Source organism: Dreissena polymorpha, chromosome 8 (assembly GCF_020536995.1).
Source record: "Dreissena polymorpha isolate Duluth1 chromosome 8, UMN_Dpol_1.0, whole genome shotgun sequence".
In the NCBI taxonomy this organism is placed as follows: domain Eukaryota; kingdom Metazoa; phylum Mollusca; class Bivalvia; order Myida; family Dreissenidae; genus Dreissena; species Dreissena polymorpha.
The window spans coordinates 63,050,965-63,075,887 of record NC_068362.1 but is presented as its reverse complement, the minus strand read 5'-3'; the positions used below and the strand labels follow the sequence as shown (position 1 = coordinate 63,075,887).

The window sequence follows — 24,923 nt, the reverse complement described above, 5'->3', positions numbered from 1 at the left end:
GCGAGGTGGTATTTTGAGGCTGGAAATAGTACTCCTCGATCGTCCCGGTGCTAATGACGAGTCTTAATTGTTTAATAGCATCAGACAACGCAAATAAAACCATTAGCAGCATATCGCTGGTTGTTTTGTATTAGAAATGGACAGTTGAATATGTCGAATCCAATGATCTGTGGAAAATATATTGCGATAAACGCATTTTATAACAAAAATCATATTTAAGTGCGCATAGAGCACGCATTCGATGTGATTGCTAGCACATTATCTGGTATACTGACTCATAACTAAGATAACACAATGACTATTGCCACATACAAATAAATATGACTTGTGAACATAATTGAGTGAATGCAGCGATGCGTCGTCGACAACAAAAACAACAACGACATAAATCATAACTTTATTTTGCTTAATATCCATAGTCTGGTAGGTGTCTATAGAGAAGCACGAATGCATTTTATCTAATGTAAAAGACACCCAAATGTTTTTTTACGGGAGGCGCATACTCATAATTAAGTGTGCTTTACTTCAATAAACAGGTACATTTTCTTTTGCAAAAGTTAGTTTTCGTAAGAAACATACGTGCTTTTATTGTATTTTTTTTTTGTTTTTATTTATTTGATTTTTATCACAAAACAGCACGTGTGTTCCATATGTGTAATGTTAGATACACGTATAACACTGTAAGAGGTTCCAAATTGTAAGTTAAACCATAATAAGATTTAATCTACTAGTTTATATGATGTGAATATGCACACCGGAAATGGGCGGACATGTTTGCCGACAGAGGGCGTGCTCTGCCGTCCTGGTCACCTGTCAGCGCTTTGATTATTTTTACTACTTTACTTGTCAGTCATTTAAGCATGATACGTGAATTTATACACCATGTTTAGACACAGGGTTCGGATTTTTTACAAAAGAAAAGCGTATGATTTAAAAACAACAACACCGACAAGAACTATTGTTAATTTTGTAACATATTTTGATTGACCACATATATAATTTATTTGTATATTAGACTGCTAATTTGCTCTTATTATATTGACGAAATGCTCAAATGTTTTTTAATATATTCTTTTTAAGATTAACAATCAAAATTAATATATATGGGCCATGGTTTGTGAAAACGGGGTTTAATGCATGTGCGTTAAGTGTCGTCCCGGATTAACATGTGCAGTCCGCACAGGCTAATCAGCGACGACGACACTTTCCGCCGAAAATGAAGTTTTGCTAAGAAGAGATTTTTTAAAACAGAAAATATCACAAAAGCGAAAAATGTCGTCCCTGGTTAGCCTGTGTGGACTGCACAGGCTAATATTGGAGGACACTTTGCGCACATGCATTAAACCCCCTTTCCTCAGACCACGGCTCATATATAAGGAGAAAGAAGAAGTGTTTTGTAAGACACCAGAATATTGAAAGAGATCAACATAAATGTTTGTCTTGCAATCTAAATGCCAATGAGTATGAATATCACTTTGTTCTTAATTGTTCTTATTATACTGATGTTAAATTTATTTTAAATTATTAAAGATCCCGTCCGAATATGTTGAACTTTATCGAACTATTTGATAACTCAAACAAAATAATGTTTAGAAAACTAGCCATTTTTAGTGTAAAATAATTTAAAATACGTGAACATGTCATACATATGTGGAATGAAATAATGCTATTTTGCACAAAGAAACATAGGTCAAAATAATGTTATAGCTGTTGCAATTATTAAACTATGTTTGCCAATATGTGTCACTATGTTTCGTATGTTAATGACGACGAGCTTTATATGTTTAAGTTAAAATAAAAAGCCTGTTTCTATTCTAGCGATTTTTTCGCATCGCGCGTTTAGCATTTCCCAATTCATCTGCAAGGTGTGGAAAAAAAAGAGTTTAAAAATGTAATTTCATACACAACTGAACTAGCGACAATTTAAATAATCATTAGGGAAGCTAATTGAATCCTCCCAAAGCATAATACCTTTATTTGGAACCCCCGTGAACTTACCTTCCAACACCGGAGGGACGGGGCTCACTGGCTTTGATGGATGGTCAGGTTTAATTGAGAATTTCAAGAGCTCGCGTTACTAATTTAATTCCAAATGCCTTTATTTTCGACAAATAATAACAATCTTAACGATAATTATTAGCCTTTTAGTGAAATCAAATCAATTGCGTAAGAATACAAGAATGGGAAGTCGGGCTATAGTATCGTTTTCCGAACAGCCACCTGTTTACTGCCTTCTCGCGGAGTAATTTCTGAGACTATTTAGTGCCCGGCTTTTCAGACAATCTGACAGGCAAATTATTGCGCTCCGCCTTAAATAATTTGTTTTCGCGCTACTGAAAGGATAACGATGGGTTTTGTTAAATATTTATGGATAGTTAGGGACCCATAATACAGACAAATAAGTCCAAACAAATCCATCGCCGTCGTTTTTAAAGTCAACTGCAGCGACAAGGCACGACATGGAATCCCCATTATGAAGTGAACAGGGATGGTAACCAGAGAAATGAGCCACAAAGGGTCTTTTGTTTAAAGGCCATAATTTCAAATAATGAATCTTCTAATCGCTTGTCATGAAGATGAATTTGCGGCATTTTATGAAGCCGGCTATTAACTGTGATTTTTATCAAGAGACGGAAGTGTGTGCTATACATTTCAGTTATTGAGCTCATCAAAACACGGGCGACAGGACGACATTAGTACCTATTTAGAGGCAGTTGCCTGTCGTTTGCCTTGTTGACACCCAGAAATAAGGTACGACACATACACATTTTGATCAACATGCGGAACAAAGTCATGTGGGTATGTTTGACGCTTCCATTAATAGTTATTACGGTCATCGACTTCATGCTGATAAGACACAGGGTAATGTGATGCAACTGATACAATTTGCGGACAGTATCGTCCCTGATTAGCCTGTCTGATTACAATTTTGACCTTTAATTTGTATCTACTGGTATAACCGAGTAAAGAAAGCTAGATTTTGGTCTTATACTATTTCTAACAAAATCCCTTGGCATTTATATTTAATTATCAAACTTTTGTGTTGCGTCCAACATTAAAACAACCTCTCCATTTCTTTAAAAATGTCCTCTATTCGCCTCGGTGTTTCTGTATCCTTACGGCTTTCCCTCACCTTAAATAATCAATTTCTTCTCCCAATGTCATTCCTCTTTACTCCTCGCTGTCTCTTTATTCCTATGGTGTAGTCTCTAAACTCATAACGTTGTCTTCCAATACCGTATTAATATGTGCGCATATAAAATGACCGGCGCACTTTTTAACGTACCCATTACTATTGGTTGACAAAAAAAATTGATGCTATAATACTAATAATAATCACATATGCAGGAAATACCGCCTCAGTGAATATAAACCGACTGATTGCGTATGATGTCCATATCGTTACAAATGAGCAGCGTTCTGAGAAAACTGGGCATAATGCATGTGCGTAAAGTGTCGTCCCAGATTAGCATGTGCAGTCCGCACAAGTTAATCAGAGACGACACTTTCCGCCTAAGTTGGATTTTTGCTAAGGAGAGACTTCATTTAAACGAAAAATGTCATAAAGCGGAAAGTGTCGCCACTGATAAGCCTGTGTGGACTGCACAGGCTCATCTGGGACGACACTTTACGCACATGCATTATGCCCAGTTTTCTAAGAACTATTCTCAAATATTCATATTACCAGATTAGTTATGGGAAGTGTGTATTTTAAAGTTTATGGTGTCTTTACGCGCCTGAAGATGCATAATGTGTGGATCCGGAATGTGTCCCAGCACTCCTACCTAATAAACATACTTGACTCGCAGTGGGTCCCAGCACTCCTACCTAATAAACATACTAGACTCGCAGTGGGTCCCAGCACTCCTACCTAATAAACATACTTGACTCGCAGTGGGTCCCAGCACTCCTACCTAATACACATACTTGACTCGCAGTGGGTCCCAGCACTCCTACCTAATACACATACTTGACTCGCAGTGGGTCCCAGCACTCCTACCTAATACACATACTTGACTCGCAGTGGGTCCCAGCACTCCTACCTAATAAACATACTTGACTCGCGAAAGTAAGGGCGAACTTTGACTGCAATTTCAAACAATTCAGGTATGTTTGAAACATGTTCAATTCTGATGGCGTCTTGGGCTGTTGGGGTTAGCATCAACACGACTCACATGCTTCCGAACACGGGCATTGAACCCGGGTCGCCGAGGTGAGAGCGCGTGTTCCAACGACTGCGCTAAACGGACAGATTGTTTATGGGCAGATCAGACGTTTTCGTATGCATGCCATGTAAGAGCCCCTATGAAAAGGGCATCCCATAAGGTCTTGCAAGTAAATATACTGGAAGAAATGCCCGACATATCGTTAAGGGGGGCCATAAGTTGCCTGAATAATAGTCGAGCCAACATATAATGTTAAATAATTAGTTATGTGTGTACTTTTTACAGTAGGCGTATTATGTCTTTAGAGACTTCTCCAAAACCAAATCTTTTCATATACCACTGAATGTTGCGAATTAATTCATAAAATGCAGAATTGTTAAAGAAGCATTTCTTATACGAACCAATTGGCTTTATGTTGCAATCAAGCTATTACCAAGCTACACCCAGATATCCTCCGTAGACATCATGAATGTTCAGAAAGGTCATGATGGAGAGGCTGTATTCAAATTTCATTGCATGATTGCTTCCCTTGTATGATTGTTTCTCTTGTATTATTTCTTCCCATGTGTTATTGTTTCTCTTGTATGATTGCTTTCCATGTATGATTGTTTTTCTTGTATGATTGCTTCCCTTGCATCATAGCTTATATGATGCATGTCTTTCGGTGAAGAAATGTGGTGACGGCTTATCAAGCCATTTAAAACTGCACTGCAGTTTTTTAATTCTCCGTTTCTGTAAACAAATACAATGTTCTTACAAACATTATTATCTTTCGTAAAACGTTGTAAGCTTCACATCTAAGCTGGTTGGGTCCACTGCAGAAAGAACAGTTAGGAGAATGCACGAAGTAATTTGTCCTTTCCATTTCTAAAAAAAACATACGTGTTGGCGTTTTCTAATGGTTAAATTTCAGGACTGTGCAAGAAATGCTGCATTTGGCATCGTGATGTCTTCGAAGAAGGAACGGATCGAATACAAAAACACTTATGTTTATATAAGAATCAGTGCGGATTTTTGAGTGTACTTTTCCTTTTTCCTTTCTTACCCTATTACTGTTGCAAATGGCGTCTCGTGTCATTTCCATAAGAATATATACATACCTACAAGTGTATTTTCATTTTTCAATGCGAGTGAATACTAAGTGCGCCCGAGAGGTTAACTTATGTCCTTCATCAGTGATATATTTTCCCTCCTTGCGCTATTAAAAACACGCATATTTCGCGACAATATCTTGATTGAATCAAACACTGGAAACCTTAATTGTATATTAATTAATAACCGCTGTAGTATGTGCTATATGCACGAAACCCATACTTGCTGTTGGACAATTACATCTCCGATACCTTTGTCGTCTCATCTTTTTCACAAATCTTCAGGTTTAGTATTGTATAATTGATCATTCTTTTTAAACACGCCTATTTCGGTTTCACTGTTATGCTCTTATTAATTCTATAAAATGAACATTTCCTAAATGAATCATGTTGACGTATTGTTTTTTTTTCTTTACAGTATACTTGGTGTAAAATACTCCCAAATTATATGTTCATAAAGATGTATTTAAACCCGATACCTTCACTAATAAATGATGTAATCGAACGTATTTTTAAAGTACTTGGTAAATTAAAAAATTAAATTTCACTAAAGACAGCATACAAACTTTACAAAATGTTCAAGAATGGTAAATATGTGTACTGATTAAATAACAGTTCAATTGATGCATCTTTGTAGCCCGTGTTGCGCATTAATACCAATTAGTCAACTAGTGCACATGCAAATGTCTGAACCGAGTTCTTTCAACTGATGGCATTAAATGCATTTAACCCTGATATCCGTTTCCCTTGAAAATGTAATAGGCTACTTCAATGTTATTTATGGTAGCCCGTATTGGCAATAATGCTTCTGGTTTTGATAAGCGTGTAAGCGATACAGAACGGAAGCTCATTTGCAGTGTGCGTCCAGTCGACGCAGATTCGCTATTACGCAATCTGCTCAGACCAATTTATTTAACAACTTCCGGTCGAGAAATATTCAGAAAAAAGCAATACGTTGTTGGGATAGCGCTGATATGGTAACGACGGATAATTTGATGGAAATGTGTAGCTATTTTGGAAAATGATACTGGCAAATGCTGATCAAATTATGCCATTTTCTTCGCTTCACAAACTTCTGAACTACGGCCTTGTTAGCATGATGGATGGCCATCCAACACGAATGTACCCGATTAATACATGCCCCATTTGCGCATGCTTTCTTTCAAACCACCGGTTATTATATTAAAACGTGTGATTCAGATTTCAGCCATCTTTCCTAATTACCATTATACCAGCAACCCAATGTGAAACTTTACATATATTATTCCCTAACTATGTTCTAATTATATGTGATAGCCAAGTCGCTACCCATTTATGGTTCAGCTTCGTGGATTTTACGACAACACGTCAAATTTACGACAATTTACGGCCGTTAATAAGTATATATGACCACAACAGTAATTTTATCCTCCCACAAAAACCTGGGCAGAAAATTACCGTATCACTTCAGCAATAAAGCCAACCTCTCTAAAAACAATATTGCGGTGTTGTGTGGGGTAGTATGCACTGTGTATGAAATTTAATTTCTAGCATTAAACGCATTTGTTCCAGTTTATTATATTTGAAAGGAAAACGATGGCTAATTGGGCCCAATGTTTTGGGGTGAATGGGTACGTAGAGGACACTGTCGCACCACCCATGGTAGGAACCCGACCGATGTGCATTTTATTGCCATTAATTGAAGGCCCGTTTAGCCAGTTTCGTTCACAAACCCCTAGACCGCCTTTTCTGGCGCTAACGTTCTGTTTTATAGTAATTTATTAAAGTAAAACTAATTTTGCGGTCGTGAAAATTGAAATATCATCGTGTATGTTTCGATGATTAAACATGCGACGGTTTAACCGGTTTTATATTAATGTATATTTTCAGGCACGTAAGTTTCTCGCTCAATTATTTATGTGACAAAGAGCGTTTTTGAAATCTCTTGTTATTGTTTCTTCGGGGTTTTATATACTCTGTCTGCGCATGTGGCATGTGAGTACATGTACTTCCAATTGTGACTCATCAGACGCTAAATTTAGATGTCAGTTCTTTTAAGAGTGTTTCTCTGTTGTATGTAATTCTGTGTCTTACATGTGACTATATGCCATCTACGTGAATAACTCTGGTACAAGTGTTAGGTTTAGCGCCCAAAAAACCGGTTTAAACCCCCCCCCCCCCCACCTCTATGCCTCGAAATGACCGTTCCAAAGTAATGACTCAAGTTTTATTAATTTGATTGTTTTGTGCCTCAAATAAAGGACTTTCAAGAGACGATAAAATAATCTCCAGCAAATGCAACTGGATTTCACTTTTTATATATTTAAATCATTGCAACTGTTTTCATTTTCACCAAAACACTACATTTTGACTAGTAATCCGCCCATGTGACTTGTTTTTCATTAACGAATTGAATATTTTTCTGCATTAAATGTATGAACTGTTGAAAGAACAACGACATTTATGAATAAGTTAGGCGTTATTTTCCGGACAGGCTAATCAGGGACGACACTTTCCGCTTAAACTGCTTTTTTGCTAAGAAGAGACTTTCTTTAAACGAAAAATAGCACAAAAGCGCAAAGTGTCATCCCTGATTAGCCTGTGAAGACTGCACAGGCTAATCTGGGACGACACTTTACTCACATGCATTAAACCCCCTTTTCACAGAGCACGGCCCAATTATATTTACAACGGTTTGTGTATAAAAGCGGAATTTATTAAAACTATAAAAGCAACAACGGAGTTCAATTCGCTGACGTGTACATTACGATTCTCTTTCGGTTCCATCACTCGTAGGCACAACTTGTACGTTCCCGCAAACAGTGACATCATTTCACTGCCGACCAATACAAAAGCATGTTCGTTAAACTTCAAATGAAAATGCTATAACATGTACAAAGTTATAGTATTATTCTATTTTCTCCGTCTTTCGCACTTTCGCCTAATGGCACTTTCAGCTAATGCAAGGTTATTGCTGCAAAGGTTTATTTATGCCGACTTCAATATACTAATGGTGATATACAGACCAAGTCATAGCGACAGATTAATGTATAACAGCAATGGTAACACATTTCTTATGATGGTTTTTTCTGCTCCACAAATAATTGTATTTTTATGCATAAAAGTTAAGCTGCATAATAAGGATCGACTTTGTTTTATGTTGATGTAGCAAAGTGCATTGAACGTGATTACGGTGTAACTTGTGAAAGCGACGCATGCGATTATTTGAAACTAAGAAATAATCTCTTTAAGCGAGTGTGTACGATCTGAATAAATAATTATACCAAAAGTTATGAAAAAGTAGTAACAGAAAATGAACGAAAAAAGTTTTATTCATTTGCGAGGAGTGATCTTCTTTACAGCGGAAAACGCATGCGTGTACAAACGGCAATTTTGTACTCTGTCCGGAAATCCTAATTAGCCCGTGCAAATTCTTAAACAAACCACAATTTAAACAAAATCCGTTCAATATATTTTATTTCCTCGCCAATAGGTGTGTGTGGGTCTCGGGCATCCCACTCAACACCGTATATAGTTTATAAACAATATGCATGTATGCATAGTATAACACATGTCATACATAATACAATCAACAGCTTTCACATTACAATATAAATAAATAATGTTATCAATAAAGAATTGATTTAAGTCCCTTATAATAGCTACTTTAAAAGGGGTAACAACAGTTGCCATTCTTCACTTCTACGCAAATCATTAAAGTGATTAGTTTCACTTAATACATATCAATTTTGGTTCTTCAACAAATACGAGCAAACGTGTCGGCATCGGCGTAAACTTGTTTTTTTTTAAATTTGAGTCGTGTTCTGAGAAAACTGGGCATATTGCATGTGCGTAAAGTGTCGTCCCAGTTTAGCCTGTACAATCCGCACAGGCTAATCAGGGACTAAACTTTCCGCTTTTATGACATTTTTCGTTTAAATGATTGCGACAAAAAAGTTAACCATAGGTAGTATATACTTGCTCTAATGTGTAGTCTTCTAATTAATCAAATAAGCATAACTGATGTAAGAGAATGGATGCCATTTGAAAATAGTCGCGTGTACTTGGTCATGACATGATGTATCATGATTATTCCTTCAATGCCTATAGTATTAAACTTTAATCAAGAAGCGGACGGGCAGACATATCGTCGAACATCGGGGTAGCCAAATGTCGAGGATATAATTTTTTAATACAAAAAATGATTTCTTCTTTCATACACAACTGTGAACAATATTATTAAAATGTAACATTTTTGCTTGGTCGGAAAAAGTTGTACACATGTCTTAGTCTGTACTTTTCCTTGCATTCCCAAAATCTGATTCGTTCACAACATTCTCGAACAATGTGAAAAATGTATATGGATATTGTGAATCAATAGATTCCGATGTTCACACATGTGAAAATGTGACTCGATCAAGTGAGATAATATTTTTTTACAATTGTTGTGAACAATATTATGTTTGAGAAATATAAATGATATGATGCAACAAAACGTTTTATAAAGGCATAAACCTTGTTTTCAAATGCTTTGATCTTTAAGACTTGTTGGCATAAAGAAAATGTTCAACTCCATATAGCGTCTAATCATAAATAAAACACACCAGTACTGGATTGATATATTTTAACTTAACCTGTGCAATAATAATGTTTAATTAAGAAAACCCGTCGGGCACCGCGGTGCCAAATGTGCAATATTTCAAACTTATATGTGCATAATTGATTGAATAATTTAAGTTTTATGTCTTATTCACGAATTATTATTTGTTACCCCTTATAAAACATCAATACGTCAATATGATAGGCGCAATTCCTCAAATTAATTTATTTTGATCTAAACTATCGCAATACATTCCAAAAGATTAATTCAATTAGATCAAATAAATAAAGTTACTAAGCATTCGTTTTTAGTAAAAACCCATAAATTAAGCTAATTGTTACGCAAATCACTTCCTGCGTTTAAAACGTGATCTAAGGTATTTTAAAGAAATTTAATTCCGGCATTTTTGAACATTAGCGTACAGACAGAGCGTAAAATTGCGATCTAAATGTGTGCATAAATTAAAATATATGGATATATTACGTTCATATGTGATTGTTACAAATGCTTTCGTGTTTAGCGTTCTCTATCTTTCAAATTCATAATGACGAACATAATAGATATGACTTGAATGATGATAAACATATAGATTGATATAATGTATGCAAACAACTAACTGAGATAACTTTTAAGTGTCGGCAGCGTTTTCAAAATGATTTCAACTAAAAATATCGAAATTACCCTCATTGACACTAATACGTTCAGGATTATCATAATTTAATTGTGCGAAAATTTACATCTATTGAAAAGCATTGAAAATTAAATATTTTGATAGTCATTGCTGAGAGTTGTGTTTACCCTTATCAGTAAAAGAATTGTCTCCATTAAAAGTGAAAACTTAATATAAAATTAAACTATTATAATAAATCGTATTGAAGTAATTTACAAAATAATTGATGAAAATAATTCACTTGAATTCCGAATAAAGTATAATCATTACAAAAAACATCATAATGTCAATGCATAAATTTTCCGATCATAATTAAGTTAAAAACATGACATATATATTCATTGGTGGGCATTTTTATTGCTTAACAATAGCATATAATGATTAAATTATTCGTCTGACAAAATATGTGATCATTAACAGCCCGCCTCTTAATATTTCTCAAATCAGATCGTTTAACAGATAATTTTATCTGATCTTTGCTCGATGTTCCAACGTTTCAACGCCTAGGTGTTTTTTTACAAGGCAGAAATATTGGCTTGATTACCATCTCAGCTGGGAACGAATCGGCTCACTCGGTGAATAATTAATTGTCAGTCAAGTACAAAGCCCCGCCTACCTGATTTCTGATTGGTAACGTGTGTATTGCTTGGTATTGTGAATAGAAAAAATACATTTTAATAGACAAAATCAAAGCGTTTGTAACTTTAGACTTTTCTAAAGTGACACAGACTAAGGGTGTTTAATGGTTATTTAATGCGTGAAAATAGACTTCTTCTGAATCGCGATTTAAAATGGTAGAAAAGTTGTGATTGCAGTTATAAGATTGTATCGGGTAAATGTGATTTTTCAGACACGAGTTCTGTGGACTTAATATTGAGAAAAACAATAGAAACCAAAGAGAGGTCTATCGCACTAAGATGACGGCGACGACAATGTCAAATATAAATAAACCTCGACGATATCGGGGGTTTACCATCGCTTCACTAATAGGAAGTGACTCGGACGCACAGACGGAAAAACTGACAGAATCGCCTATAATCGACAGCGTTCCTAAAACGAATTTACCCGGAAAGTGTTCACGCAGGCGTGAACATGACTCGGATTCGGACACTGACAAAAATTCGGACAGTGTTATGGAAAGAAAAGAACGCGATATTTTACAAACGCAGATACTTTTACACAATCACGAACGGTTGCGAATGAAAGAATTTCAAGCACAAAGTGATTTAGACAGTTCCATGGGGAGACGAACTTCATCTTCACTACACAGAGACTCCGTTAGAGATTTTAACTTTTCTAGTGCAAGCGTCCGTGAGGGCGTTCGGGCGCCGGCCTCGCCAGACACTTTAAGACATTTACACGAATCTTTTTTACAAAACGGGGCATTAAACGCCGGCGCCAACAGTCATATTCATCTCGGAAACCTCGATACTCAGCGTCATTTCCGGCATCCCATGGCAGGCGCCGGAATACCCGGTTTTCCGGCGGGCCAGATGCCCATGGGTCCCCAGCTCCACCCTATGCTGATGGGAGGGGGGCGGGACCTCAGACACTTATACCCCTACATGGCCGACCGCTACCCGGGATGTTTTTTGCCAAGATACGGAAGTAAGTATAATTTACGTGTACATTTCATACTATAACCACTTTTGCAAAAAGATCTTACTCAAATTCGCAGTTAAGTAGTTACATTGTTTTTTACCCGCATTGGCGGATCAATCAGTGAGAACGATCTAGGATCGACAATTTGTAAATCAGTTTTGAAACCTTGACGTCTTCAGTATTTTGTACTATTCCAGGAGAGCGAATATGCTCATATAATTTCTATCGAATTAAAAAATATTACATGTTGAATATGCATTCGGGTTTATCTTTTCCGAACGAACAGTCGCTGTTACATATTTTTTATATTGCGACATTAAACTTACATGTACATAACAGACAACTATTTATCAAAGTTACCATAATAATGTATGGGAAATTTATATTAAACAATATTATTTAATTTAGTTCAGTAAACCGTTGTTTCCAGTGGCACGTACAATTACAAATAAAAAGTGAAATGAATGAAAGAAATTATGAATAAATTTATGAATTAATTTTTTTTATATATAAATATATAAATAAATGAAGAGTATGTATGAAACACATATTTATTTCGTGTTCTTTTTAAGGTTTGTAATAATGAAATGAGTATACTATTCTTAAATATTTATGCCATATATTTTCTGTTTCTTTCCGTATCTCTTGAACAATGTAGGAACGCCAGAGACGCTAGGGTACACAGTTATTCATCTTTCTTAATATAATATACATGGTGTGCGAGTTGTTTGCTTTACAATCAGCGGTGCGGCATTATCACACAATTGCTGCTAATACAGTGTTTACACGTTCCGAAAATTCTGAAAAAGATGGGGGGCACATACTTCCAGGATTATTTTCCAATTACTTCCAGCCATTTTTCAATAACATGTCAGTTATATGACTAAACGCTGGTATTATCGGGCGTAACAAACCCACGTGGAATTACTCCTGCAATACAAATGACGTTCAAGAGAAATAAATTGTAACTTACTAGATCTAATTGTAAACACATGTAGCATAAACTGTTGAGATTCTGAGTTTTATTTTACTTAATTACAGAATGTTTTAAGTATTCTTTTAATTAGTTTTTTTTTCAAAAGTGTTTAAAAGTAGTTTAGTTTAAAAAAACTGCAACTTAGCTTGTATGGTTAGTTGTATGCATCATTATAATATGGTAAATTGTATACATCATTGAAAAAATATGGACATGAAAACATTCGGTACACGAATGGATTTTTAGCGAATTTAATACACGCAACTTAAGTGTATTTTGTATGTCTTATATACGTGTTCATTTACAAAGTGTCGCTCAAATTGGTTAAATGAAGCGTTCAAATTGAAAGTTTTCCAGATTAATATTATATGATTTATTAAAAGATATTTCCGATAAATATATAAATGCATTTATCAGTATTTATGTATGTGTTTGTATTGAACATTTATTTAGATCTTTATGATTTAAATCAAATAATTGAAAAATAGACTGATGCATGGGCATAATCAATTATTTATTAGTAATATGCGCTTAAATTATGTATCTAACACTGGATTTGAGTTATTTATAAATAAAACTATAATCGCATTGCAGATAGTGAGCTAGAATATCAAATCAAACCGGTTTACCCAATGCATTTTTTAAGCAATCTTGTTTACGATACAACCAAAGTTGTAACTATTGAAATACAAAATAAGAAGGGACATTAAATTTTACACCTGACTGAAATAAGTTTAAATAAATTACTCCGATAAAAATACCAATCCATTCAAACTTACTGTTTGAAGCGAATCCGTAGAGGTACTGAAAAGCATGTATGATAACGCATTGAAATTACGCGTATACTTTGTTTTATTGGATCATAAGTCAATGCTAATTAGCGGTTTAATGTGTAACGCTGCCATGGGTTTGTATAGACCGGCTCACATACGCACCCATTCATTACTAAATACCCCATGACAAGATACAGTGCAAACGTGTGCGCATCTACAACTAGTACCATCTGTTTTTTATGTACTACGTTACTTAGGGCTCGTTTTAACGCAATGTTTTATGTTCCAAATAATACACTGTCTAATTATATATTTTGCAGTAAAACCATTTGTTTGAAATTTATGTCAAAACACACAAAAAATATTTAAGCCGCGCTCTCTGAAATCTGGGCTTAAATTATGTGCGTATAGTTTCGTTCTATATTAGCCTGTACAATATGCACATGCTTTTATGGGACGACACTTAACACTTTCATGAATTTTTTTATAAAGGAATTTCATCTAAACGAAAACCTAATCTAAGTGTACAGCGTCGTCCCAGAATAGCAAATGCGGACTGAGACGCTACTTATAATGCATTTATTTAATATGTTATTATAATCTGTAAAAATGAGTTTTTGAGAATACGCAACCCGCGTATTTCCTATATACCAAATAAAAATTCAATACGTGTCAAAAACTATAAAGCAATTACTACGTCGTTAAACATATTAAAACTATTTTTCGTGTACAATCTATGGCAATAATAACCGATTTTCCGGGTGCAAAATAAGTAACATTTGATCTCGGCCACCTAAAGCGCTTGATCAATGTGCACCCATTAAACTAATGACTTAATAATTGGCATCGTAGTATCGTTTTTTGATTTCAAACGATTTTAAGTCGATGGTCTTCATAACGAAATTGAGCATGGTCATGTTTTTAAATACTTTTACTAAAAGGTATTATTCAATAATGTATATTTTTTAGTTTCAAATTAAAGTTTCAACAGACTGGTTCGTGAAAGCATTTTTTAATCTAGTTTACATTATTTGAATCCCTATTCAACTCTCCTAATACGAAATAAAAATAGGCGAAATTAGAAAGAGTTCTTTTCTTTAAAACATACGTGTATACTTTGTAGGCAATCATTTTCCATATAACCCTATCTTTAACTGAAAGTCATTGTCTCTTCTGCTTGACGCCATGAAGACACGGGGGGACTAGAAGCATTGAGTAACATGCACGGTCTTGTGTCATGCACGACACTTTTCGTGTTTATGTTCCTTTTTTTCGTTTGAACAAATTCTCTTCTAAACAAAAATTCAGTTTAGTGGTAAGTGTCGCCCCCTTAATCCTGTTCGGACTGCACAGGCTGATCTGGGAGGAGACTTAATGCACATGCATAAAGCCCTGATTTCCTAGAGAGCAGCTTAAATACTGATAAATATGCTGAAACATATGAGTCGTGTTCTGAGAAAACTGGGCATAATGCATGTGCGTAAAGTGTCGTCCCAGATTAGCCTGTGCAGTCAGGATAATCCGGGACGACACTTTCCGCCTAAATTGGATTTTTGCTTATAAGAGACTTCATTTAACGAAAAATGTCATAAAAGCGGAAAGTGTCGTCCCTGATTAGTCTGTGCGGACTGCACAGGCTAATCTGGGATGACACATTACGCCCATGCATTAAAACCTTTGTTGACAGCGCACGGTCCATATAATAAAACAATTCACGTCTGTCTTGAAAACGTCACTCAAAATCATATGGCACAATTATGCGGATTTGTATACGGTATAATGTGCCAATAATACGCTTTACACTCATTTACATAATTTGCATTAAGAGTTTCATACAAAATAGTGCAGTGTAGATTAATTTGTTGTTGAAATATATTAACAGTTGTCATAAAACACACATATCTCGCATGATTTGTTGAGTTATTTGGGTAATATTTATTTGTCTACCACCTATGTGTATTATGAGGTTTTTTTAAACATTTAATGCATGCACGATGCGGTATTTTGATATGAAATATTTGAGAACATTATGTTGTAAACTATATTAAATTAATATAATACAAATTATATTAAAATAATTAGGAAATACAATGATTATATAGTTATCTTGATCACACGTTGATGGTGTGGCTTGTAGTGATATATATTCGACAAGCTACGAATTAACTTGCAAATGTTTCTCTTTTTTCACATTAAGACAAATTTCAAATTACAAAGCACATTTATAAATCATTTCCATCTAAGTCTCAATGCTTCGCATTAAATATCGTAAAATGATGTAAAGTGATCCCCACGTTAGCCCTGTGAGGTTGTGCAATGAGAACCAGCAAGCTGCATTGGTCTGTCAACGATAACTGTTATTATAATATTAATTTCCAATGCACATTACTAATTATCTTTTATCGTTTGTCATTAGCTTAAAGATAAATGGACGTGTTAACATAAAAACTTAGTGAAGTATTGCACCATTAAATAACTGATGAACCTGCATTTGATACTAATTACGGTAATTAATATAATACAAGAAATAATCTTATGCAAGAAATTCGCATTTGGGTTAATTACTGAAATCTAAGATCGGCGTACAAAGCCTGTTGATTCTTTAATAGACGCATTCGATAGATCTAAAAGCAGGAGGTGCAAAAGGCTAGCACAGATATTATATAAACTTACCGATTGGGTCAACTGATAGACCCGGGGTCGCACATTAAGTAACGACAGGCAGACAAGTTACATTTACTGATATGTGTGCGTTTTGATGTGACTAGTGTTATCTTCGAACATTATGCTTGATTTTCTTTGTGTTTTGCCCATGAATCGGCAGAATTGATAAAAAACGGTATGCCCTGCAAATACTTCTTCTGTTAACGTTGGGTTATTAGCATGTTGACTCTTTTATTCTCTCGCCTTTGATCTTTTGTTTTAGGTGTACATGTGTTTTTGATGTAAGGTAACTGCAATACTTGTGTGCTCTATTGTTAAGCGTTCGGCTGATATTAAGCTACTGTAGATTCCTTACATTGTGCGACAAGAATTGTTGTCCACGCGTTTTGATTAAGATTCTTAAGTCATCAACTCCAGTCGATTGGTCAATATTTACATTTTAAAAAAGGATAATTTAATTTCATGTTTTTTTAAGGATTAAAGATCATGTACATGCTCCCCCTCCTCCTCCTCCTCATCATCATCATCATCCCCATCATTATCATCATCATCATCATCATCATCATCATCATCATCATCATCATCATCATCATCATCATCATCATCATTATCCTCCTCCTCCTCATCATCATCCTCCTCCTCCTCCTCCTCATCATCATCTGCATCTCCATCACCATAATCATCATTACCACATTTCAAAACCACACTCTTTTTGAGACACGGTCTGCGAAGACGCGTTGAGTGTCGTCCCAGATTCGCCTGTGCACTGTGCACTTTTATTGATTTTTCGTTTAAAAGAGGTCTATCAATCCAAAGTGGCCTGTGCGAACTGCACAGGCAAGTCTGGGATGGTACTTTATTGCATTACATGCATTAAGCCTGGTTTTCCCACATTGCGATTCAGTTCCGTCTCACTCACACATAAGTTAAAGCCCCCGACCCGTCTCGTTCTAGTGACTCAGAACTCAAAGTGACTCAAACCTGAGAATTAACCTTACGGAAATATTTTTTGAACTTGCTATTGCGGGGCTCGAATCCTTTTCATCCAGGTCAAATGTCTGACGCGCTTACCATTTGGCTAAATTGGAAAATCAGATTATATGGCGACTAATTTCGACACAGTCATTCTGTGAAAACATGTAAACACTACTAAACAACCTCAACAATTTCATAAAAATCGTCACAAAACTTGATTAATACTGTTTTGTTACAGTGGGCGGCATGCCGGGACTCTTCTTCCAGCCGTACCGGAAGCCGAAGCGTATCCGCACCGCGTTCTCGCCCTCCCAGCTGCTGCAGCTGGAGAAATCCTTCGAGAAGAGCCACTATGTGGTCGGGCAGGAGCGCAAGGACCTCGCCAATGAGCTTCAGCTTACGGAGACGCAGGTGAGCGCAGTGGGTATTTGGTTCCCGGGCCGCTATTTTCAACCTTCGTTAATTCATTTATTTATGTTAAACTGAAATTAACATGGAAAGTATGATTTTCCGGTCATCAGCGTCAGATGAGTTTAATCTAGGTGCCGTTTGTATGATGATTCAGTAAAGAATATGAGTTTCTTTCTGGGAAAACGGGGTTTAATGCATAAGGGTAAATTTTCGTCCAAGATAAGCCTGTGCAATCCGCACTTTTAATCATTTACGACACTTTCCGCTTTTCATAGAATTTTTAGTTTAAAGAAAGAAGCCATCATCTTAACGAAAATCAAGTTTGGGCGGAAAGTGTAGTCCCTGTTAATCCTGTGCAAAAAGCCCATAATAATGATTTCAAATAAATTTACTTACACTTTATTTATTGTTAGACTAAGGTGCGTTTTTATAAAATCCACCTTTTTTTTAAAAAGGCATTGAACCACAATGAAACATTATAATTTCTTGCTAAGCAAATTGTCATTTAACCATCCGTTAGTAACTGAATGATATAGATTTTAGTATACTAGTATTCCACGATCCCCTTACGTGCGTTTTAAACGTATTTGATAAGCCTGACATGTTCTTAAAAATAATGATATATTGATTAAATTTAGCATGAAAAATATAAAGCAATTCGTGACCATTAAGTTGTTATTGCCCTAAATTACCCGAATATATATAGGCTATATTTCGCTAATGAGACCCTGGAGGTCACCTGTCATATTCCAGTGTTTACCGTTATTGCGTTTAATTTGCAAAAAAAAATGTAACCGTTTTAAACTTGATGACCTATTGGATAGCGTGACATGAACAAGTAAATAACGCTAAATTTTTATGTGCTTTTTCTTACTGTAATTATTGTTTAAAATTGAACAATAAAGGCACCTAATACAGTAAAATCATTAGAAACGTGCTCTGTGAAAAGGGGGTTTAGTGCATGTGCGTAAAGTGTCGTCCCAGATAAGCCTGTGCAGTCCACACAGGCTAATCAGGGACGACAGTTTCCAACTGGATTGTTGCTAAGAAGAGATTTTCTTGAAACAAAAAAAAATCATAATAGCGGAAAGTGTCGTCCCTGATTAGCCGGTGCGGACAGCAAATATTACCAATATAAAAAGTAGCTTAATATTTGAGAGCGTCAACAAGTTGGACTAACGCTAACGTATCGTAGAAATGACCGACGCAAATTCCTCTTTTTTTCCCCACGAATTTCACGCGTCCAAGAAAAAAATTTAATCCACGACATTTAATGCCTACGAATAGGTATGATTTTACAGTATTATTATTATAAACGTCATAAAATACCCTAAATGCCCAATATCCGGCACTACACACCTTATAATAAATGCATGTTCCGTACGATCGCCTTATTGAATACATGCCATTTCACACAGCTTCGAAGACATGCGTCTCGTATGATACATATAAAATGTGCTAAATTGAACGGCGTAAGACGAGTATGATTGTGTTGCGCATCAAAACTGAGAACAAACCTTACGGAAACTGTTATAAGATATTACTATACCGTGTCTCGAACTCGTTTTCTCCGGGTATAATATCTAATGCGGTTGCTACTGGGCTACACGGAAAATTAAGATTTGGTGTCTAAATTTGACACAGTCATTTTTTTTAAAGTCATGTAAATTACCATAAAACAACTTCACACACAACTTTACAACACTATATTTAATTAATGATTATCATTGCACAGTTATTGGGTTCCGAAAATACCCGAAATAGTGCAGTGGTCTGCACACAATAGCAATATAAAGCAGGGTCCAATCCAAAAACATTAATTGTACGAGTCATGTTTATTATTTTAGTATTTTAGATAGATAGTTTTTTATAAGTCCTATTTAGGATTTTCCCTCAGTTGAATGGTAATGGTGCATGTAATATTAGAATAGTTTCGATGTTCCCATTTTATATAATCATACGCGAACAATGCAATGAATTATGTATGTCTTTTTGGTGAATGTCAATATATTTGCCACATTAAAGAGTTTTTTAAATTATGTAAGTCAATTACCACAACATTTGCTTAATCTTGCATTGCGAACCTTTTCATTAAGTAAATTCGCAGACAGTTTAATAGCCTCGTACATAAAATACACAACGATATTATAACTAACGAAATGAACTGGAAAAACAGCATTACTTATTTCGTAAGAGGATCTTCGTGAATAATGAAACCCTGAACAATCGGAAAACGATCCAACTGCCTCTATTAACAGTAATTGCTCGGTTTATGATAGCATATCATATTAATTGTAAATAATTATTATGTCGTAATAATCGCGAATATAAAATGGCCGCCTCTGAGGGCTCGGTGTGTATAAGACAGGCGCAATTGTGCAATGGCGATAAATCAAAACGGGATACTTTATTACTTGTATTCATTCACAATGAAGGTAAATTAATAACATCCCATTTATAAATAGTCTGTGATATCTTATTCTTTTCTTAACAAACATACATCGTGCATTAGATATAAAGAGGTTTCTGATGTGCATAAAAACTGAGATGAGCTTCAAAAAATCATACTTGTTGGACACATTGTTGGCATGTATGTTTTATTAAGTAGACAAAACTTACTTATATAAGAATTTTATATTTGAAATAAGCATATCAATATTTTCATCAATACTTTAAGTAAGGTTATGGAAATAGGTAAATAAAACAGATAGCAAAAGATAAATTTATTTTAAAACGTAGTTTATTATGTCCTTGATGGTGATTTCTTATTAGTTCAAATGCATAGCGTTTTTTTTCTGAATTCCCTCTTTATCTCTGTGTGAAAACGGATTCCTAACACACGCGTTAACAGCGGTATGGAATTTACAAAACACGACCCCGTGTTTCTACAAATTGGAAACAAATTAGTAGAAAACCTGACCCCCAATAAAACCCCTCCAAAGTTCGACAGCTGGCAGGCGTTAACACCGAACGCTCGGGTTTATTTGAGAATCACACGCGCATTTTGTCCATATCAATTTTCTTTGAATTCCGTGCCATTGGCAACAGCTTAATTTTTATCAGGGGCTCTCTGCCCAGAACGTTCCGAGAGGTCACCGTGCAAGGGGCCCTGGCTATAATCCCATCAAGACTCAATCAATGCTGATCCCTTATCGGCGTTTTATGGGGCCATAAGTTAATTCGCGCGGGGCATGTTGGTTCACCGCGACCACAGGCCGGAATAGTTAATAATTACAGTTTAATTCGAACTCAATAGACAATATCGATTCTGTTGGACATCATTATTTGCGATCAAATCAGCGCTAATTTGTACGTCACGGCCCCTTTAGCAGCTACAGAGGGCGAGACGACTGAGGCGTGACGCGTGGATGATAAGGGGTCTCAGAATCTGAATAGGGGCCACTAGGGATAGTGGGGGCTGGGGACCAGCCATTTAAGTGTTCCGTTTGTCGTTTCCGATGGGATTTTCACTTAAAGGAAGTGTTATCATAAACCGCTTCAGTCCTGAAATTAGTTTTGATAAAATGTCTCCTCGTTTAACGTTGCGTCATCGCACATGCACCCTTATTCACATAATTATTTAATGAACAGTTTCATCTTAATTGTAATATAATCGTAGCAATCATAATATTGATAATAATCGTGTTTCGGTTTGAAATCTTGCCTCAGTAATATCCGCTACTTTTTGTGTAATAATTTGTTGTCGTTTGAATTAGCAAATATGTATTTATTTGTAAAAATTTCAACATCATTCTTCGTCTGCTTTCAATTGTGCAGAGCAGCTACCGGTATTCTCAATTCTCAGATACTTTTATTCAATAAGCGGTTGCGTAGAGGATATGGTGTCCGCTAAGCCATAGGAGGACATAGTTTCCCCACCACGGGAGCGTAATTAAAACCCATTTATACATAGTGGACTCTCCCATCCTTCTAAATTGCATCAATTTATTTCCAAAATTAGGGATGTCCAGTATATTTATTGCTATATTTAGAATATTTCTTACAGAAATTCCTTTAAGCATACAGCGCAGACCCTGATGAGACGCCGCATCTACGCTGTTTGTCAAGGCCTTTTTCTATACGCTAGGCATAAATGGGTTAAAATTTTCTTAAAATACACAGAATGCTGTTTTACCCAAGAAACGGACTCGAAAGTTACTCACGAGGCCATAGACTTTCGACGCTTTCTATGTAATAAACAAATTTTAACTTATTTTCCGATCAGTAGATCTAGTCCAAACTCTAATATACCATAAAGTAGAATTCCTTCATGTTTAAAATATCTATCAAAGTGTATTATTGTTCGATAGGTATTTCTCATTGCGATACATACATAAAGCATACCGACGAACAATCCGTGATCGTTCCAAAACGATACTAATTGCGGTAACAAATACGGGCTAATTAGAAAGGGTTAATCACGGTGTTGCAGTATGAACACCGACACACTCCATGCGACCCAAATCTACATGGAAATCGTAGATCGTGAACCAGAAGCAAGATCATCAATTTTCGCGACCCCGGTCTCATCTCGAAAGGCGTGTGTGACTCGTTAACATGACAAACGCTATCTAAACTACCATAACTCCTGCCTAATTAGCGATGTAGTTTTATTGTTTCAAGGGGTGTAATAATCGCGCTATCAGATGCCTGTAAATCTGGTTTATTTTTTGTATTTGGTTACAACGTTGCGTATAATACGGATCTTAATAATTGCTCATTGCTATCGTAACAAAGAGTTTGGTGTTTACATCCGACATCCGAAGTTATTCTTCTGAATGTTAGTATAGATTTAAGTAAGAAATAAAATCAAAAAACTAGTTTAACATTTAAGTAAAAAGCTTACACTTTATTTGTGGCTGGGTAATACAGAACAATAAAAATTGGTAAAAAGTATAGCATGCTTACAAATTAATTGGAATGTAATTATTGAGTAAAATTCCTTTAAGTTGTATCCTTGAAAATGACTCATTAAAAGTAACTATTAAAAAGCATAAAGGTTGTTATTGTAATTTAGAACTTAACCCATTCATGCCTAGCGTCCTGAAAAAAAGGACATTGCAAACAGCGTAAACCCAGATGAGACGCCGCGTCATGCGGCGTCTCATCTGGGTCTACGCTGTTTGCTTAAAGGAATTTCTGTAAGAATTGTTCTAAATATAGAAATAAATATACTAGACATCCCTTATTTTGAAAATAAATTGATCCAATTAAGAAGGATGGGAGAGTCCACTGGGCATTAATGGGTTAAATCATCAATGATATAAGATTTAAAGGAGCGTGCTCACAGTATCGCAAAATGGGAAGTAAACAAAAATGGGCATTGAGTACAAAAATGTGGCTAAGCTTTATAAAAATATCAGTTCATTTACTGATAAAAAGCAAGATAAATCGGAAATTAATAAGGGTTTGTTACGCTTTTCATCGATAATTTAGCAAATACGTGCATTGCCGACATTGCAATTCAACTACCATCTCAATACATAAGCCTGTGTGGTATAGTGGTGGCGCGTAAGCTTTTCCAGTCTGGGGCCCGGGCTTGAACACCAGGGCACGGGCATTTCTTATTTTATCGATTCCATTGTTCTTATAAAATTGTTAAAAACTTGTCTTAATATTATATAAGTCTTAATCAATTTATTCATCTAAAGGGCATTTATTAAAATTACGAAAATCGGTAAACAAGGCTCTTTAATAAGGTTCCCTTTATTGACATTTATCACCTTCAATATGCCGAAGACACAAAGATACAGTGACGTTGTAATTATCTTAACGAAATCACTTATGATATGATGTCTCTTTTATTCACACGAAACCTCCGCTGTCTCATATAAACACTATATTCACATACAGAGGATCGAGCAGTACAATACAGTTCATCAATATATGCCAATAAAGCCTTTAATCACTTTTACAGCATTTTGACAAATGACATTGACCTACGTTACGTTGTTTGTTTAGCCCAAGATGAATAAAACGGTACACTTTATGTTTCAGGTAAAAGTTTGGTTCCAGAACCGGAGGACAAAGTACAAGCGGAGCAAAGGTGAACACGACGGAAGTGGCTCTGGCGATGACCGGAAGTCCCCATTTAATGACTCTAAAGACGAAAGTGACGTCAGTGATAGCGACGAAATAGATGACGTAGGCGACGAGTATCCGATGGATACGTATCAGCACGCGATACAAACGTGCTAATTCGGATGATGAGTGTTTCGGAGGTTGGATGTTAAAGAGTTAATGCTCGGATATGTGTAATAAAGAAAATGAAAGTGGTGCATTTGTGTTATCTGTGGTAGATTCAAATTATTGTGTTCAACTTTGAATGCAATTCTTATGTTACTAGATAATGTGCTAAAACAGTTGTTTTGTTAAATGTACATACTACTTTGTTTCTGTTTATTTAGCAAATTGATGTTTTATACGGGTTAAAATATATTGTTATAGTAAGAAGTGAATAACTATAAATGAATGTATAAAAAAGTGTGAAGGTTGTAGACGATTCCAACCACAGTCAAAAATGTGGAGAGACACAAGCCCAAAAGATACTGCGTCACAGTCAGAGTTTATTGTAAATGTAGTTGTCATTTTAATTCTATTCTATTTGTAAGTTCCATTATATGTAAAGCATATATATGTGATCATATTTATGTTTATTCATGGTCGAAAAAAACAAGTTCTCCTAAACTATGCTTTGTCTTATTTTTCAAATTTATATCGTCTAACAAGCTATGTTAAAGAATTCAACACAATGCAACATCTAATTAGCGTATAAATTAATCATAAAAATAATAAAAAACAATAAATGTATTAGTAATTATTTTTGAAGCAAAAAATACCAAACCCATGTTCAAGTTAACACATTTATTCGTAGGTAGATCTAAACATTGGAAAGCCAAACGTAAGGTGTTTTTGGAAACATTGCTGAAAATAGTAAAATATCAGATATGATTATCAAGTACGAAAAAGTTATCATGTTCTTCCGCATACATATCCTGAAAGTAAACATGCGTCTC

General features: G+C 35.5%; 1 protein-coding gene across 1 annotated transcript; it reads left to right on the top strand.

The window, feature by feature from the left end:
* Nucleotides 1-11,416: 11,416 nt before the first annotated feature.
* Nucleotides 11,417-24,594, top strand: LOC127842459 (homeobox protein Nkx-3.1-like). The gene is made up of 3 exons (XM_052371985.1): nucleotides 11,417-12,114; nucleotides 17,735-17,907; nucleotides 23,905-24,594. The coding sequence occupies exons 1-3, from the start codon at nucleotides 11,424-11,426 to the stop codon at nucleotides 24,103-24,105; spliced, it is 1,065 nt and encodes a 354-aa protein (XP_052227945.1). The 5' UTR covers nucleotides 11,417-11,423; the 3' UTR covers nucleotides 24,106-24,594.
* The last annotated feature ends 329 nt before the right edge of the window (nucleotides 24,595-24,923 follow it).